At 38.0% G+C, this 18342-nt stretch overlaps 4 protein-coding genes across 4 annotated transcripts; 2 read left to right on the forward strand and 2 right to left on the reverse strand.

Moving 5' to 3' along the window:
- The first annotated feature begins 865 nt into the window (after positions 1–865).
- On the forward strand, positions 866–4962 carry LOC135940624 (maltase 1-like). Its single transcript, XM_065485595.1, has 9 exons — positions 866–896; positions 948–1261; positions 2240–2400; positions 2471–2596; positions 2879–3117; positions 3207–3405; positions 3566–3821; positions 4168–4513; positions 4858–4962. Exons 1-9 carry the CDS (start codon positions 886–888, stop codon positions 4922–4924), a joined length of 1719 nt encoding a protein of 572 aa, XP_065341667.1. The 5' UTR covers positions 866–885; the 3' UTR covers positions 4925–4962.
- On the reverse strand, positions 4959–5732 carry LOC135940625 (uncharacterized). The gene is made up of 2 exons (XM_065485597.1): positions 5318–5732; positions 4959–5252 (listed from the first exon to the last, which is right to left on the reverse strand). The coding sequence occupies exons 1-2, from the start codon at positions 5677–5679 to the stop codon at positions 4964–4966; spliced, it is 651 nt and encodes a 216-aa protein (XP_065341669.1). The 5' UTR covers positions 5680–5732; the 3' UTR covers positions 4959–4963.
- Positions 5733–10352: 4620 nt separating this feature from the next.
- Positions 10353–13309, forward strand: LOC135939538 (acylphosphatase-2). Its single transcript, XM_065484000.1, has 3 exons — positions 10353–10603; positions 11615–11741; positions 12692–13309. The coding sequence occupies exons 1-3, from the start codon at positions 10438–10440 to the stop codon at positions 12804–12806; spliced, it is 408 nt and encodes a 135-aa protein (XP_065340072.1). The 5' UTR covers positions 10353–10437; the 3' UTR covers positions 12807–13309.
- Positions 13310–13730: 421 nt separating this feature from the next.
- Positions 13731–17699, reverse strand: Tbp (TATA binding protein). Its single transcript, XM_065483999.1, has 5 exons — positions 17247–17699; positions 16451–16831; positions 15593–15696; positions 15439–15533; positions 13731–14445 (listed from the first exon to the last, which is right to left on the reverse strand). Exons 1-5 carry the CDS (start codon positions 17457–17459, stop codon positions 14369–14371), a joined length of 870 nt encoding a protein of 289 aa, XP_065340071.1. The 5' UTR covers positions 17460–17699; the 3' UTR covers positions 13731–14368.
- Between the last annotated feature and the right edge of the window lie 643 nt (positions 17700–18342).

Genomic DNA, 18342 nt, shown 5'->3' on the forward strand with positions numbered 1-18342 from the left:
GTTTTGAAATTAAATCGGATTTCAAGTAAGGATACAGCCATTACCATTTGAAAAGCACGCTAACTTTCCAGCCAATTTTCTCAAAAAATTACAGTGCTCCTTATGTCACTTTAGGCTTTAACTGAATCCTAAGGGACGAGTTTATGCATTGGAAACAAGCATTTTCCAGGCTTTTGCAGTATCATTCCTCTTTAATCATGTGACAATAAATTCGTTTGTCATACTCTCGAACAGGGTCAGTTTCCGGCTGTACACCTTTTGAGTCAACTCTGGCTCACGATTGCTTAATTGGCACAGAAAATTTAAGTCAGTAGAAAATGGAAGAAATACTATAAATATTTTAAAAGAAATAAAAATAAAGGAAATATTTACAATTACTTTTTGCCAACCTGCCTTTTTTCTCTCTTTTGATGTATAATATGGTGTTAGAGGAATAAATAAATCAATTAAATAATTCAAATACAATTTTCACTGCCACAATAAATCGCAGACATGTCTTATTTTGAGCAGTTTTCTATCGTCTGCGATGTGGTGCTCTCTTAAAATAAATAAAATAATTTATCAATATTCAAAACCCAACCTTTTGTGTTTAAATTTATAACCAGAATCCTTGTTATTAAAATTATTTAAAATAAAAAAATCTAAAAAAACAGCAAACTGTCTAAATTTCGCTACTCTTCACGTAGATGAAAAACAATCTTTTTATATTAAGACCACTTAATTACATAATCAGAATTTTTATCACTGCCGTTAGCAACTGAGAGTTATTGACGCCTCTGAAGTAAAAAAATAATCTTATCACCCAAATTATTTATGCAACTCTCCCAAATGATATAAAGACGCTCATCACAGCTACTTCTTTTCTCTTTCTTAAAGAAAATAACAATGTGGCTCAGGTGCGTGCATCCCAGTTTCAAATATTAACTCATAATAGCACTATTCATTAGGTTATTCGCTCTGTTGTGTTTGGCCGGCGTGGCCGTCGAGGGTCAGGTCAAGTGGTGGCAATCGGCCACCCTGTACCAGGTGTACCCGCGCTCGCTCAAGGACACAAATGGCGATGGCGTGGGCGACATCCGTGGCATCATCCAGGTGATCCCGCACCTCGTCGAGGCCGGCATCGACACCGTCTGGCTGTCGCCGATCTACAAGTCGCCAATGAAGGACTTTGGCTACGACATCTCCGACTTCTACTCCGTTGACCCCATCTTCGGCACCTGGGACGACTTCCTTGCGCTCGTCAGGTTTCTACGCGATGCGGGTGCGTTTTTTCAATTATAGTAGAGAAAAATTCGACTGAAAATCTTAATTTTTACCAAAAGAAGCTTCCTGTGGTCAGGATTTTTGAATTTTTGAAAGATCGATCGTAATAAAACTTAAATCACATCCAAGCACAGGACATAAGATTAAGAAACTCAGGGAGACAGTACGTGTAATCTCCTCATAAAAGTTAGTATTTCAGTAACAACTGTTATATAGTAATTGTAGAAGCTTTATTATAAAAATATATTTATATTGAACATTTTACATTTTACAGCAATCATAGTAAAACTAGTGAGATATGGATATAATATAAAATTTATTTTCTCTATAAATATCTTACCAATATATTTATAATTAAAACATACATGTTATCAGTTTTTTTTATTTAATGTTTAGTAAAAAGATAAACAAATTCTTTCATAGAAACACTGAACATTAAATTTAAAAATAATTTTTAATTACAAATAAAATTGTTGATTTTAAAATTCAAACTCACGTTAATTTTTATAAAAAATATAATTACTATATATTTAAAAATGTCAATGTTTTGTTTACAACTAATTTATTTCTATAAAAATACTTAAAATTTTTTCCAATCATGTCCAGTTGGTAGACGAAACATTTTCCAAAATTTAATAAGATCGAAGGGACCCAATTCACTGAATTTTGTTCAATATTTCAAGTGATGTCCGAATTTTCTTGGAAATTAAATTCACATACCGCAACTATATAGAGATCATTAAATTTATTCTGCCAGTCTAGTCTTGATTCCAATTAATGATCTTAAAATCAAGATCGCTATTTCTCTGTTAGCAAATCTTTGACTGAATTTTAACATAAAAAGTACAAAAATTAACCATTTTGATAAATTGGTATTTTTTCTAGTCATTTTTTTAAATTTATAAATGATCTGTTTCCTTTTCAAATTTGATTTTTGCAGCCTATTTTATTTTTTAACTGTACCATATCTGATCAGGTTTGAGGTTGGTGATGGACATGGTGCCAAACCACACGAGTGACGAGCACGACTGGTTTTTGCGCTCGGTGAACAGGGAAGACCCTTACACCGACTACTACATCTGGAAGGACTCCCTCGGCGTGGACGCCAACGGCACTCAAATTCCACCTAACAACTGGGTATGACTTGCTAATCTAAATTAAATTCACCACATTTGGTACGAAAGCTGCGATTATACATATTTTGCAGTTGAGCGCTTTCGCCGGATCCGCGTGGCAGTGGAACGAGCAGCGACAGCAGTTCTATTTGCACCAGTTCACCGCTGGACAGCCTGACCTGGACTACCGCAATCCACTCGTCCTGCAGGAAATGAAGGTCAGAGTTCACAAAGATCTATTTTTAAAATATAAATTTTAATTTTTTTCCAATGAATGCTAATTAAAACATTAACAAGCACGACAGTTTTGTCAATTGTAATTAATTTTACTTAGAAACAAGGCTTCCAAATTTAATCCACTAAAAAAACTATAAAAATCCCCCAAAAATACCATGGCATCGATCCTTATTCAATTATTACATAATTTGTCTCTTTTCTGATGGTTTCTCGTTTCTGAAGATTTTGTAGAAATAAATTAACTACTTTATTTGTCCTGGTAGAACGTGTTGAGGTTCTGGCTGGACAACGGCGTCGACGGCTTCCGCATCGACGCACCACCACACATAATCGAGCACGCAGACTTCGCCGACGAGCCACCTACCAACGACCCTGAGTGCCCTGAGCAGCAGTTTTGCCAGCTGCAGCACATCTACACAATGAACCAGCCCGAGACCCTCGACGTCCTCAGAGAATTCAGGAAAACCATTGATGAATACCAAAATGAAACCGGAAGAGTAATGTGAGTGACTTAAATTAATAACCATTGAAGGATTCAATTGATTTTTAACTAAGAACTGGGTCAAGAAATTAATTTTGTATCTTTTTAAGTGTTCTTATGAGCGAACCGTCGAATCTGCACAATTTCACGATGACTTATTACGGAACGGAGGCGGACCCTATCATGGATTTCCCATTCAATTTCAATTTTATCTACGACTTGCCCGCTGAAACACTTGCGATTGACATCCAGAATGCCATCGAAAAGTGGATTCTCGACATGCCAGCTGGAAAGACTCCAAACTGGGTTGTAAGTTGATTAACTAACTGGGGATTTCCAAAACTTAATGAGAAAACGGGAACAAAAACGGTCAAGATTTTAACAGCAAAATTTACCGAATTGTTTTCTGCAATTTTAATTACTTATTTATTTTAGTAAAAATAATCCAAAAATAAAAAAAAATGTGTAGACTGGAAACCACGACCAAAAGAGGACGAGGGCTCGTCAGGGCGCGGAGTTCGCCATCGCGCTGAACATGATCAACCTGCTCTTACCCGGCGTCTCCGTCACCTACTACGGCGAAGAGATCAACATGGACAACACGTTCATCACTTGGGAGCAGACCCAGGACCCTCAGGGCTGCAACGCGGGCCCTGACAATTACTTCCGTTACTCAAGAGACCCAGAAAGGACGCCGTTCCAGTGGAATGACCAGCTCAATGCCGGTTCGATTCCAAATTTGCTTATTTTTTTAACTAGAATCATTTTTAGAGGGCAAAAAATCTTAAGTATATGGAAAGGAGGATAATTATCTCGCTTGAGTTCCAGAAATTTGTCTAATTTTTACAGACAATTTGATTTTTTGTGCCACCGACTTTCTTGCCAAATCAATGCAGTCATTCAAATTTTTATCGGCATTTTCCTCTCTAAAGAAAAACAAAAATCCCTATTCCCCTCCAGGCAATGGAGGGGGACTCTGTATGTGTGCAAGTGCATTTTACCCGAAAGTACATTTTCCTATATATATTTCAAGTTCACCTTTCAAAGCCAATTTATTTCTGTGCTGTACAGGATTCACGAGCGGAGTTTCGACCTGGCTGCCAGTGAACGAGAACTACCTGGAGCTGAACCTGGAAGCGCAACGGGCGGCGGTGCGGAGCGAGTTCAAAATCTACCAGGCGCTGACCGAAGCACGAAACACAGCGCCCGCCATCATACTCGGCAATCTTAACTACGTCGCCGTCGACGATTACGTGTTCGCCTTCACCAGGGAAATCTCCGGCGCCGCTGACAACTACCTGGTGGTGGTCAATACAGAATATGCCGACGCCAGGGTCAATATCAGGGCGGCACTGCCCCAGCTGCCCGAGATCGGCTTTGCTTATGTCACCAGCCTGGACTCGTTGATCACCACGAAGTAAGTAGTTTGCTATTAGTATTAGTAGCGAATTTCTAAATTGTGGTACTCATTGGGCAATTTCTTTCTAAAGAGTAAAGAGAGATAATTAGGCTTAATAAACCTTCTATGGCTCAAAAACGAAATTAAGAATGGCTCTAATTTTAAGACGGAGGAAGAAAAAAATCATTTGCTTCTCAAACTGCAACAAAGCTCACCTAAAAATCAAAACTGAAAAATTCCTGAATATTTTCCACCCCTTGAACACATTTTTTATGCGGAAAAAATATGTATATCCACAAGAATTTCAAAAAATAATTATTAGAACAAAATCATATATTAATTAATAAAACGTTTATTTTCAGTGATCCAGTGATTCTGAGCGACTGTCAAATCGTCGCGAGGGGAGGCCTCGTCATTCTTTGGAAATAAATGTTTTGAGACGAGAAATAAAAATGCAAAACTCTAGATTCATGTGATATTATTCCTGCTCAACTTCCTTTCAATCGTGTCCAGTCGGTTGAGGATTTCTTTCATCACGCTTTCTTCCTTGGGCTTCTCGATGATTTTTCCTTTCGCTATTGGCTTTGGATCTGCTGACCACAGGTCCACGTCGAACTCTTTGAAACTGAGCCGAGGCTGCAGGTCTTGCGCGATTTTCTGTTCTATTCTCGCCCCGTCGTTGAAGTGATCTGACAGGTCGATCGAGTCCACGCTCTTCTGAATTTCACCAAGACGTTGGCTCACAACACTCAAACTCCTTTAAAAATATGACAGAAACAGAATAATTTTTATCTCCTCCCCAATCAAATTAATTTATCTAACCTGGCAGCTTCCTCCCTTCCCATTTCAATGACGGATGAAGCGGAAAAAGAGGGCCTCGTCGGCTGGACCGCAACCTGACCCTGGCCAAGATCTTCCGAAAATCGTGGTGGAGGGCAGGAGGAGGAGCGGGGGATGCTGGTCGCCTCGGTCCTGCTCGACTCGAAGAGGCAGTGCGTCGGGCCACCGGACCCACCGGACATTCTTTCCTGCTTTGTCTCCGCGGAGACGGAGGAAACGGCCAGATCGGCGCCACTTTCTTCCTTGGCCAGTTCTTGCTGGATGGTCTGGCTCAGGTCAGAAACGGCCGCGGCCACCCGCGACAGTTTCTCGGCGATCTCCATACGCTTCTCGGCAACGCTCATTACGTGGAAATTTTGAATTTTGAGTGTGATCGGTCAAGAGGGGGAAGCAAGAATGAGCTAAATTGCTGTTTGTGACACAACAATTGGGTTTTTCATCGAGGAGAATTAATATATGATGCGTATGTATTTAATTTTTACTGATTGTTGTATTCAACATTCAACTTTGTTACGAATTTTATGGAAATTTACGTCATTGGGGACTTTTCTTATCTTGAAACACTTAAAATTTTCAAATGCCACAACAAAATTTAAAAAAATATATATTTTACAGTTGAACCTATTAATTTATCTTTCCTCTTTTGATTGTAAGCGCAAAAATTATAAATCTAAAATAAAATCTAATAATAAACTTAAATAAAATATAAATTTAAATAGTTTAACAATTTAAAAAACATTTCCCTCAACACCAATCTTATTAAAATAAATAATAAATTTTCTGTTTATATAAGAGTGTTGTTGGCTTTTAAAGTGTAAAACCTCATAAATCCCATTAAAATTGAAGACGCGTGAATTATGTAAAAAGTTTCAGAGAATCATCATTTTCTTTGCTTTCTATTTACCCGGAAAGGAATATTAATTTAAAAAAATCTTTATAAATGGCAATAACGTAATGAACTTCTTCATGTAAACAAATATTTTGACTAGAACCCAGATAAAAAATTATTTCAGAATACAATTTTCAATCCAAAACTAAAATCTTGAAGATATTTTCTTAGTGAAAAATTATTTTTACACTTTTTCTTTTGCTTTTGAGCCGATTTAAATAGAAAATTAAACTGAATCTATTAATTTTTAGGCACCTTTGTACGACTTTAAATGAGTTTTGAATGATCAACAATTTTTTATTCAGAATGTCCTGGTTTCTAAAAAAAAAATCTGTTTGTATACATACGAACATGCGTGAAAAAAATTATTCTAACCAATTGAAATGCCCAGTTTCGATTAAAATAATACGCAATAATGTCGCAATTTTCATAGCTTCTACATACGAGAATAATAACAGCAATTTTCACTAGCAATTTCCGGCAAAAATAAACAAACAGGAGCACCAAACACGACTTGCATAATTATAACTCGTTTGTACACAATTACAAGGACGTGGCAGTTATCGCCTAATCAGCCGTTGCGGCGGCGGCGGGAAATTGCGTTGCGTAAGGCGCGTGCATAACATCATAGCAGAATCGAAGCGAACGTGTGTGTATGAGTGTGTGTGTGTGTGTGTGTGTGTGTGTGTGCATTGCCAAAGGCAAGGTCGCCGTACGCCGTTCTTTCCGAATCGACTGCCGAGAATGGAGCTGGCCGCGTGCCAAACGCAAACAAATCGTCTGCAAATGAACAAAACGCTTTCTTTGAAAAGTCACATGTCAGCCGCAAAATGATTATTTCGGTTGGCGCGATCAGGAAGTTGGGCCGGCGGGTGACTTTCGCAGGTGACGCACAGGCGCCGCGAAAAAAAGCCATCAGTCAGTCCGCAAATGAGCCTCTTTGGTTATTTTGGTCAACGCTGAGACGCAGCTGACGAGAGATTTTTTCATTGCGTACCGCGCAATACGCGTGCTCATGTAACATTTTAGTTATAAAAAGAAAAAATTACATAACGTAAATAGTTTACTAACTTTTAAAACATATAAATTATGTTGATTGGATGAATTAAATTTACAATTTTTAAAATGTTTTAATTTAAGTGTATTTTATAAGTTAAAATTTTATAAATAATATTGTTTAAGTTCTATTTCTCATAAAATATTAACTTTATAGGCATGCTTTCTTTAAAACATTTAATCCATAAATTATTACGTAGACTCAATAAATAAATCATTCCTCTCAAAACCAACATTGATCCCACTGCTCTGTTGTTACTAAAATCATAGCTTTAATGAAACTATGAAATATGCCGATAGGGTTATTTTACTTGATTTAAAAATTACCTCAATAGGGATTTTCTTGTGACACATTTTAAAGGATAATAATTTTTTACGATCATTAAATAATCTTCGTCGCAATTTAATTTTAAGGTTTGTTGCTCCATAATGAAATTAATATGAACTTCATTCTCATGCTCTAAAACTTCCTCCTTCGATGTTGGAAAAACGCAACTGGCTCCATCATGGTCATAGTCTGACCAAAAAAATTATTGGCGTACAGTGACAACTAATATTAATTATTTACAAGAAGTGCGAATAAATTCAATTTAAACTAAAATTGTTGGATTTTGAATACTACCGGATATTCTACTAACAAATAAAAAGTAGCCTCTTTTTAAAAAAAAATCCATTCTTCACCAACTAAATAATTTTAAAAAATCTGGAAATGTAGTACAGGTTACAATTAATTATTATATAGCATAATATCACCGATAATTCCCACTGTAAAAAATTTCAAAAACAAAAACTTCTCTTCCCTTTGATCGATTTGGTGCAGAACGCTTTGCACTTGAGTGCACGTTTTGTGGCGCAACAGTTGGGCGGCCGGCGTCGGAGTTGCTTTTCGCGTCGGCTTTTGTTCGGGGCGGACGCAAATGATGATGGACGTTTGCGATCGGCAATCACACAAGTGACCGGCAACTCGCAATTGACCCACAATCAGGCCCATCCTGCTCACGCGACTGTCAATCGCGCACTTGCACTTCCGATTAGTTCACACCCACACACGCTGCATGCCTTTTAAGTTTTAGAATATTTTTAAAATATAATAAACAAATTTTTTAATAAAAGCATTCACGTTTCTAATTATTATCATGATAAATTTATTTGTTTAAATAAGATTTTTTATCATAATAATTTTTTTAAAATTTTAACATCGTGAATCACTCAAATTAATACTGATACTAGTGTAATTATATTTATGAAAACACTTTAGATTTTATTTATAAATTATTTGAACCGTCAGTACTTAGTACTCACTATAATTATAAATAATCATCTCACTCTTGAGGTGTTCATGTCACTATTCCCACCAGTAAATTTAAATTTGTCAAGCCATAAAGATAAAGATAGAGTTTCAAGGAGTCAGAGATGGGGCTGCGCCTGAATTAACTTCACGACACGTTTTGGCTCCAGCGACGCTAATTTTCGTCTTCTTAATCCGGAGACATTTCTCACGCCTTTTTTCTGGCAACAAACGTTGGCGTGTCGCCCTTAAATGTGTCCTTTCCCACTCTAAAAAAATCGTGTTTGGGCCAAATTAATTGCGTGTTTGCATTACTCTTTCAACCTTTCTAAGAGCTCTGCCAGTATATTTTTCTTTCTGAAAAGAAATATCCACTTCATTTATTATATATTATAGTTCCACTTCTTTGTGTAATGAGGTGCTAACCATCTTTTCACAGTCATCAAGTTGAAAAATAATGTTTAAAGAGCCGGAACACGATTCTATCTTTCTTTTCTGACATTTTAAATGGTCCTCTTATTAGACCGTGATTATTAAATTTGCTTTGTAACATAATTAATGTGAGATTTTGATGAACGAATGATTTATTCAATAGATTTATTTCACTTTTCCTCTCTAAACTTCCCTAATAATTGCTATCCATGCAGAGTAAATCTTTTTTTAATTATGATTTTGTAAAACTGAGTGTTTTTAATATTTTTTTCTGTTTAAAAACTCTTCTCACTACTTCATAATCATAATTACTCTAAAAAATAGATTTAATAATTTCTAAATTTAATTTTTTTTGTGCAATTTGCAATGATTTAAATTTTATTTTTCAAATGATTTTTACGGAAAAATAAAAAAAATCATCTTTCAATTATATTTAATTGCTGAATGAGAGATTTAGATAAGGATATATTGAATATTTATTTTATTTAACTATTGATGATTTTAATTTGCATACCAATTATTTATAGCAATTTTTAATATAATAATGACATAAATCATTATCATCACCTCACATTTTGCTCTGCCCCTAGGTGCTTATGCAAGCACGTTACTCGTCGGCGTCCTGCAGGTTGCATAAGACCTGATTCAGCAGGCGCTCGCTCTCTCTGTTTACCGCGTTCGCGCTCTCTTTGTTTCCGCGACGCTTTGTTTACGTTCACCGTCTTTCTCTCATGGCGCCGTGAAAGTGAGCCTATGCGGACAAATTGCAGTGGCGTAATTTGCTTGCGTCTCTTTAACAACTAATTTTGCTATTTACTTCTTGTCAAGCCATCGCGGGCACCGGCTAATTGAATAACAAGAACAGACTGAGTTTCTGAGCAGCTGAATCGCGCAGAAAAATGTAGATTTCATTCGAGAATTTTCTACTTAACCCTTTTAGAAATCAACGCCATCGAAAGCCACCACTGCTAATTTTTACTTTTTATTTAAAATTATATAAAATGTGGAGCTAAGGATTTTGGAATTTTGAATTATGTGATTAGATTATTAATTTATCATTGTAAAATAAATTTCTATTAAAAAATGGCATAGTACTGTAAATGTTGCGAAAGAAACGATCAAAGTGTATTTTTGTTTCCATCGTCTGCGCGAATTGTTGTGAATGAATCAGTGGCGGCGATTGGGCAATAAGTCCTTGAAGGAAGTCGGCATTGGGCTCGAGATGTGGTTCACGGTTCCCAAGATTTGGCTGCGGAAAGCGCCTGTCCGCCGTGCGCTGCAGCGGCGGCGGCGACGAGCGACTCTGCGAAAATTGCGCCACCGAGGGCGCTCTTATAAAAGCGAGTCGCGCGCGCCGGAGCAGCAGCAAATAGCAAGCAGGCGCCGGAAATAGCCGCTAAACTTGAGCCGCCGTGGTCCCCGAAAAAAGCAGCGAGAATGGCAGTGTTCACTCAGACGCTGTGGTCGATGCAGCAACAGTCAATCTACCAGCAGGAGTCGCTTTACCTCAGCCAAATGGGCGCCGCCGACAACCACCTCGTCCAGCAGGCCAACGCCACCGCGCTCGTCTCAGTCGAGTTTGAGGTCTTCGGACAGGTCCAAGGTCGGTGCAAAAATTTACAATAAAAAATAGCAATGATAGTGAGGAGGATTTGTGCAAAAAAAAATGTGGAAATTGTGAGGACAGCGACTTTAACACGTGCAATTTTGGAGGCAGAAAAATGTTGGATAATTGCAATTCAGGAAAAACTGGAGCAGATTTTTTTTTGCATGGTCCTAAAATGAAAATTATAGATTAATTAATAATTAGTGAAATTTTAATATTTTCCTTACATGATGCTTTTTTGTGACAGTCCAATTTGCATCAAAAAACACCCGGCATTGATGAATTAAATTATTATTTAAATAGAAAATAAATCGGGAACTTTAAAATAAAAATCACCAAACTCAATTCAGAAGAGAAAATTCGAGATTTTTTTAAAGAATCATTCAAAATAATTAAGGAGATCAAAGTGGTTTCTAGAATTCTCCACGTTGACAACAATAGTGCTAATGATTAGAATGTGGGTCATGGGGCGACATCGAATTTTCTCGACATTGCTTAGCGCACAAAATGATTGGGGTGATTTCAATTAATAAAATTTACCAATTTTTTCAATATTTAACTTCAGTCAAATTTTTAAATAATTTGTTTTGAACAACACCTGGAATTTGTTAAAATCATTTTGTTTTTTGTGCTTATAATTATAAACCTAATAAAACAAAAGGAAATTATAATATTTAATTAGAAGGTAAATTTCAACAATTTTTCCAACGCACCTCCCTTAAAAATCAATTAATCAAAAACCAATATACCCATTGGTATGACAGCTCATGGCGGGGATTCCCGTCTGAAAACAGAATCAAGTCGAAAACAAGAGAGGGCGTGCATCGATTATTGAGCAACATTTAATGTGTTTTGGCAAGGCACGCGCGCGTCTGCACAAATCATTGCATAACGTACGAAGAGGCAATTAGCAACTCAGCCTTGACTGCCTGCTTTAGAAACAAAAGTTGCACGTTCCGCAAGCACAACAATTTGTTACATAAAATGAAAAAATGTTTCAATCCGCAGGTGTGTACTTCACCAAGTACTGCAGGGACATGTGCACGCAACTGGGCATCGGCGGATGGGTGAAGAACAGCAAAAAGGGCACCATCGTCGGCAAGATGCAGGGCGAGAAGATCAGGGTGGACCAAATGTGAGTGAAAATTACAGTTCTCACGATATTTCTTCGCGTCACATGACAATGGGGAGCGCAGAGCAGTGCCAAGAATTCGCGCCGCCACCTTCTTCGAGCGTAAAAAAGTTTGCTTGTTGTGCAAAGAACACACAACATTCTAGAAATGTTCCGAGGGTTTCGAATTTACCGAATTTGATCTGATTCGATTGGGACACTTGGCTGCTGAACTTTGTTAGCCCACCACCCTCAAACCGAGCCGATCGAGGGGAGAGCGCCGGTGTGAACGATCTCCTTGGCTCTCGAATCAAAGCATCCAATTACCGCGTGCAACACTATCTCTCAAAGTTCTAATTTTAAATTTAATTTTTCAACGCGCAAAATTATAAATTCCTTTCCTTGTGCCAACTACGCAGCATGAAAGTGAGAGTCTGGGATGAAAATTAATTTTTTTTTGCGCTGTCGTCTTTTGTTCGTGCACAAAAGCAGCCGTGGCGGCGGTGGGGTCAATTTTCGGCTGCCACGACGTTGGCACCGGTTCAACTGCTGCCTTTTAGTCCGTGTGTCCGGCGAGTGCTTATTTATGAGTCTCTTTCTCAGACCGACCGAAAGGGACACTGACTGATTTTGCAAAGGCACAATGTGTTCGGACACGAGTAATTTTCTTAGCAGAAATAAAGAATTCAGAGGGGAAAATCTACTTTTACTAGTTGAAACACTTAGTGTAGAAATTTTTCCTCTACAACCTAGGAAAAATCAGAATGAAATTCTTAGAACAAAGATGAAACTTTAAATTCATAGAAAAGACAAATTGAAAAATGAAGTGCTTTTCAAAGGGAAGATAAAATGTCCAAAATAAATTAAATTTAATTAAAATATGTAGCAAGAAGCTTTCATCCTCATATTGATAATTTTTGTTAATTAAAATTCAAATATTTTTAATTTAACGTGGTGTGTCAATTTAATTTCAGGATTGAGTGGCTGTCGAAAACCGGAAGTCCCGGCTGCAAGATCGAGCATTGCGACCTGGCCAACTGGGAGTTCCTCTCTAGACAAGAGTTCAGGAACTTCAGCATCAGATTCTAAAGAAATATCTCACCTCAGCTGCTAAAAACGTATTTCTTTGACTTTCCAATAAAAAAGAGAGCCGCGCGACCCACTGACGAGATTCACGTGCGCTCATCCAAAATTTCGCGCCTTTTCGACAGTTTGAAAATTTGAAATTGATTTATTTCCGCTGGATTTGCGTTCTGAAAAAGATGTTCAGCTTATATTAGATAGAATAAATTTTAACTGCTGGCAGATAATTTTGGTTGAAATCGAAACGGATTTTTTGTCCAATGCACTTTTGTGTATTTCAAGAATTATATTCACTCTGTTATCTGCTTATTCTATTTTGTTTAGGTGTGATGATTACTGTGTAATGAACAAATACATTTTAAATAATAATGCTCTTGCGTGAATGCTGCACCAGACGGTTTGCACAGTTTGTGCGAAGTTGGTCTGGAATTTTGGATGGCGATGCCAGAGTGAAAGAGACGAGCTGTTGTTGAAAAAAAAGAAATAAAATGCTTCGTACACGTTTTCTACCCAGAGATATTTTATTCAAAGCCGAGAAACCTGGAATTGTTGAACTTCAGCAGTCTCATAAAAATTGGACATTGGTGGATTTTAATTCAGCTGGCGCAATTCAAATTATTTGGATAAAATTATTTAAAAATTGACCTATTTGAGTGTACTTAATTAATTTGACGATTTTTTAGAGGATGAAATAGGCAAGGAACGTCTAGTTACTTCTATAAATTTTCTCAAATTAAAGTTAAAATATCAGAATGAAACAAATTAATGTCAAATTTATCAAAATATTTATTTTAAATCCATTTCCAAACATGAAAATTACTTTTAAAGCAAAGAAAAATGTACAATAGTTAATTTTAAGACTAAAACTTTTTAAATAAATTGTATACCTCTAAGACATGGTTAATTTTCAAAGAGGAAAAGCAAAATCACTAAAATTGATAATCGTTTTATTCATCGGTCTTTATGTACAAAGAGGCAAGATAGAGTAATGGGGGGTGGAAAGAGTTTCGCCTTAGGGCGCTAGTTGTTGCAGTCGAACGGTGAAAAATAAATGAGACAAGCTCTTAGGTACAATCTCGGTATGTCGAATAGAAACACTAGCGGCGTCCAGCAGCACCCCGAGTGCTTCCGACGCCTCGCTTACTTTCATTTAGAATTGTTACGCTCGCCGACTCTGGCGGCGTGCACCACGGGCTGCGCCCGCCCAACACAAAAGACAGAGAGCAGAGCAGACCGTGCTGCAGCCGGAGCCGAGTACTAAATCTAAAGTTCAAATCATCTTGTCAGGGAATTTGTGATCGTGTGTGTGTGGGGGGGTACCTCCATTGCTTGACTTGATCGAGGAGAGTGTAAGGAAAGCAAAATTACCAGCGAGTTGGGCACATTCGCGAAATTAAAACCTGCGTCGAGCTGACTAAAGAGAATCAATACATTTCCGTTGTTGGTCCGTGCGTAAAACTGGTTTTAAAAGCACAATTCACTACATTTCCTGGAACCACAGAGTATGGAATGCGTAACCGTCGTTTGTCCGATCACTCATCAACATAAATAAGCACAATTTGTACTGTCTATTGCTTCCTGAACTGCTTCAGGATCGGGTAGATTGAGTCAAAGGCCTCGTAGATTTCCTGCCGCACCTTCGCGCCTAAAACACAAATTTGAACTGGTGTTAGAGGACCGGAAGAAAATATTGCTGCTTGTCAGGCAGGTAAATTTACAAACAAGGTTGCATTTGATTACCACCCAGTGTTTTTCACTCAATTTTTGCCATTTGTAGCGCAAGAAATGAATTTAATCCATTTTCCCCTGAGAAAATCTAAAAATTGCGGTCGGAGTGGTCAAAATTTCCTCTCCCGTGTAGATTTATTTCTTTTAAATTGCCATTTTTGCTGCCTAAATTTCTCCAAAAATTTCTCTCTGGCAATTTTTCAAGTTGAGGTCACGTGCAAATAATTAGAAAATTATAGAAAACTGAGATGCAAACATTGCCGGCAAGAAAATGATAAAAATTGACAAAAACCAGTTTTTACCACTGCATTTTGCAACACTGTTTACAAAAGACTCGATACTGGATACTACACGATTCCAATCATTTAATTGGCCAAAACACTTAAACATCAAACCCTCAGTTTCCGAGGGGAGTTGGAATCAATATTTAACATAAGAGTGTACTTGTCACTCAACAATTTTGAGGCGGTGGCTGATTGGATTAGCAATCACAATTTCTAGTTAGAAGTGACTCTACAATGGCCATTTCCTCAAAGAGGCAGTAAAATTGTAAAAATCAGGGCAATAAAACAGACAAAATCCCGGAAATTTAGACACTGGAACAGAGAAGGACTAGAAATTCCAACTTGCAATCCAATGTATAGCTAGAAACAATTAGGAATTGAATATTCCTGCCTGAAGATAAAGGAAAACGTTAAATAGAACAATGGGACTCATGGAAAATTCATAAAAGATATAAAAGCTTTGATTAAATGTGAAATTGAATTAAATGTGATAAGAACACTTTGACACTGTGCCAAGCCGCCAAAGCAAAGACTAGCAATGAACCTGTGATTTAATTATTGTATATGTCTGTTGCTGTACACTCGTGGTGTCTAATAAATATTTCATTCATATATGTGAAATTTACCTGTAAGGACGACTTTTCCAGAAACGAAGATGAGCAGCACAATTCTAGGTTTGACCATTCGGTAAATAAGACCAGGAAAGAGCTCAGGTTCGTAGCTGAAATAATATAAATTTAATTAGAATAGTTACATATTAGATTTCCTTAGATTTAGTACCTGCTGAACTGGGCGTGTTTTAGAACAAGTCCCTCTAGCCTGATGGGAAACTTGACATCACAGCTGCCCACCATGTTTTGAATTTTGAAGTCCAAGAATTTGGCCTGAAATAAAATTAGTTTTTTTAGCAATTTTGCAGACAAGTTTATATTTTTAAATACATTTTGTAGAGTTGTTTTTTAGATTCTATTTTTACTGGTGATTGTATTTAATTTGCGGCTCTCAAAGAAGCACAAGAAAAGTGAAGGCTCAGTTTTAGGTGTGGCTTTCAAGATGTGAATTGTGCACAGTTAGTGGTAGATATTGAGCATATCAGGGTGCATCCTGAGCACCCTTAGAGCTTCCAAAGGATCAAATTCCATAATTCCAAACATTCTAAAAGCTCTTAACTCAGCCGTTTCAATGAAGTGCAGATCTTCCAGATCAAACCAATTCAGACTCCTTCAGGCGTCAATTAAGTGGCTACATATACTAATTAATTAACATTTCACGATAATTAAGCCATTTTTGGGGCATTTGAACTAAAAAAATTACTCAAATTCGGAGAGATAAAAAATTGCAAATAAAAAAATTGTTGGCAGTCAAATTTGGCATCTTTGGGCAAAACTTTTGACGTTCTAGTTTCATTAGAGCTCGAGATATTTTCCATTTCGTCAGCTCTAAGAGGTTGATTTACCCAGATTTTCCTTGATCTCTCACATTTTACGGATTTTACCAATACTAGGTTATCCCAAGACATTTATAGGTTCCTTAACTCTTTAAAAAATCATTTAAATGAAGAAAAATTCCCACAGTATCAAATCGTTTGTGGAAACACCTGTATGCAGTTTTTTTTTTTAATTCACTTCTGTAACTTACGGTGAATCCCAGTTTTTGGACAATACGCGCGTACTTCCTAGCCGCTAGTCTGGAGTCGTCCTCGCTCTTGGCGCCGGTGCAAACCATCTTGCCCGAGCTGAAGATGAGCGCCGTGGTCCTGGGCTCGCGGATCCGCATAATGACGGCGGCGAAACGCTTTGGGTTGTACTCAGCGTTTCTCGCCTGCAGAGCTATCTTCTTCAGGTCCAGCTTGCAGCCAAGGTTGACCGTGGAGACGATGTTCTGCAGCTGAGGAAGGATGCCAGGGTCGTTCGACGAAGGGGTCATCGGGGTCATGGGGCCCGGCGTCGAAGGACCCATAGAGTTTTGCTGCGCCACAGACTGGTTTGACGCCGGCACCATCGGCGACATCAGGTTTTGCTGCAAAAAAGGGAAAAATGAGTGGAATTTCATGATTTGACTGCAAAAGTTAATAAGAAAAAATCAACAGAACAGCGAATTTTGAATGTAGATAGGTAACATGTACTGAGGTCAAATAGGTATTTAAAAAAATATTTAAAGCATTTTCAATGGCAAAATTGAAAGAAACAATTATAAATAAATGTACATTATGCAAGTTACTGGAATTCAAGATGATTTTCACGCTAAAAAATTAAAATATTTATGCAAAAAACACGCGGGAAAAAATAATAATAGTAATACAAAATCATGTCCGGAGACCTCCCAAAAAAACATAAACAAACCCCTATCTGATCGACTTTAGCTCCAAATTTTCGGCTTTAAAATTCGGATCATAATCTGCCAGACCAAAAATTCGCAAATTGCAAGTTCTCACTGGAGTCTGCGGCTGCATGAGGCTCTGGGGAGGCTGGAAAGCGGACGCATAGCTGTGCATGGAGCGCTGCGGCGTGGTGGCCATCAGTGGCGGCGGCTGCTGCTGTTGTTGCTGCTGCGCCATCGGCAGGATCTGCTGGTCCTCCTCGGGCTGGTGCAGCGGCGTCCCGATGCTCGGGATGCTGAAGCCCGGACTCGGCAGCATTTGGTCCATGGTCTCGGTTTTCTGTTATCGAATGTTGTGTGTGAGAGCGAGGCACGCCCACCGCCAGTCGCCTTTGTCGGCGATTTGCGGCTCCGATTCACTAAAGCTGGCGCCAAAAAGTCGCCGAAAGACCCTCCGCAGTGTCTGCCGCCGACGCGTGGGGCAATCTTCGCTGGAAATGTGTCGCCAGGCAAAAAATCTTTAAGTACGGGAGATGGGAGCGATCGTCCAACATCCAACAACCAAATCCAAAATATTCTAGCCGATTGCAGCGCCGCGATGGTTTGTGCTCGCTCACGGAACCATAAACGTTGAAACTTACTTAACAGCGCGGGAAGGGAAATCGAGATAGACGCATGCCATCCATACTAATATGAATATTAATTTGTTAGAAACACCCTAAAAGTATAGTGTATCAAGCAAAGTGTAGCGCCAGCACACTTCCTATCCGCTTGTAGGGATTGCACTGTTAAAAAATGTCAATATCGATAATCGATATTGATATATTTTAGATATCAAAATTTTGAAAATTTTGATATATCATCGAAAAAATATCAGCTTCTGATGTATCAATGTTGATATTTCCAGATGAGCAAAAATGGCTGCCGGAGGAACCGATACCGGTTATGGACATTTTATAGGCTTAAATACCCGACTATTTTAGTATTTTTGACCGATTTTTTTATAAATATCGGTTTATTGACCAGTTGCATAAAACCTTAGTGTTTGAAGCCGCCAACAGATGGCGCAACCACAGACTTGCTAAAAAATTTAGTTTTAAGCGGTTTTAAGGCATTAAATATCCACTGTAGAGTGTATTTCAAGAACAAGACCGAAAAATAATACCGGATTTCCGGTATTGTTCTTGTTTTGCCGGATTTTTTTCAAAATT

This window comes from Cloeon dipterum, chromosome 3, assembly GCF_949628265.1.
Source record: "Cloeon dipterum chromosome 3, ieCloDipt1.1, whole genome shotgun sequence".
NCBI lineage: Eukaryota > Metazoa > Arthropoda > Insecta > Ephemeroptera > Baetidae > Cloeon > Cloeon dipterum.

Bases quoted from the DNA above. Each gene is read 5' to 3' on its own strand.
- LOC135939538 (XM_065484000.1), top strand. From the start codon at position 10,438: ATGGCAGTGTTCACTCAGACGCTGTGGTCGATGCAGCAACAGTCAATC. The intron at 10,604-11,614 runs GTCGGTGCAAAA...TTCAATCCGCAG, and splicing joins GGTCTTCGGACAGGTCCAAG to GTGTGTACTTCACCAAGTAC. The intron at 11,742-12,691 runs GTGAGTGAAAAT...ATTTAATTTCAG, and splicing joins AAGATCAGGGTGGACCAAAT to GATTGAGTGGCTGTCGAAAA.
- LOC135940625 (XM_065485597.1), bottom strand. From the start codon at position 5,679: ATGAGCGTTGCCGAGAAGCGTATGGAGATCGCCGAGAAACTGTCGCGG. The intron at 5,253-5,317 runs GTTAGATAAATT...ATATTTTTAAAG, and splicing joins GGAAGGGAGGAAGCTGCCAG to GAGTTTGAGTGTTGTGAGCC.
- Tbp (XM_065483999.1), bottom strand. From the start codon at position 17,459: ATGGACCAAATGCTGCCGAGTCCGGGCTTCAGCATCCCGAGCATCGGG. The intron at 16,832-17,246 runs GTGAGAACTTGC...CCTTTTTTGCAG, and splicing joins TCATGCAGCCGCAGACTCCA to CAAAACCTGATGTCGCCGAT. The intron at 14,446-15,438 runs GTAAATTTCACA...TTTGTGTTTTAG, and splicing joins TGGAAAAGTCGTCCTTACAG to GCGCGAAGGTGCGGCAGGAA.
- LOC135940624 (XM_065485595.1), top strand. The intron at 3,406-3,565 runs GTAAGTTGATTA...AAAAATGTGTAG, and splicing joins GAAAGACTCCAAACTGGGTT to ACTGGAAACCACGACCAAAA. The intron at 3,822-4,167 runs GTTCGATTCCAA...TGTGCTGTACAG, and splicing joins GAATGACCAGCTCAATGCCG to GATTCACGAGCGGAGTTTCG.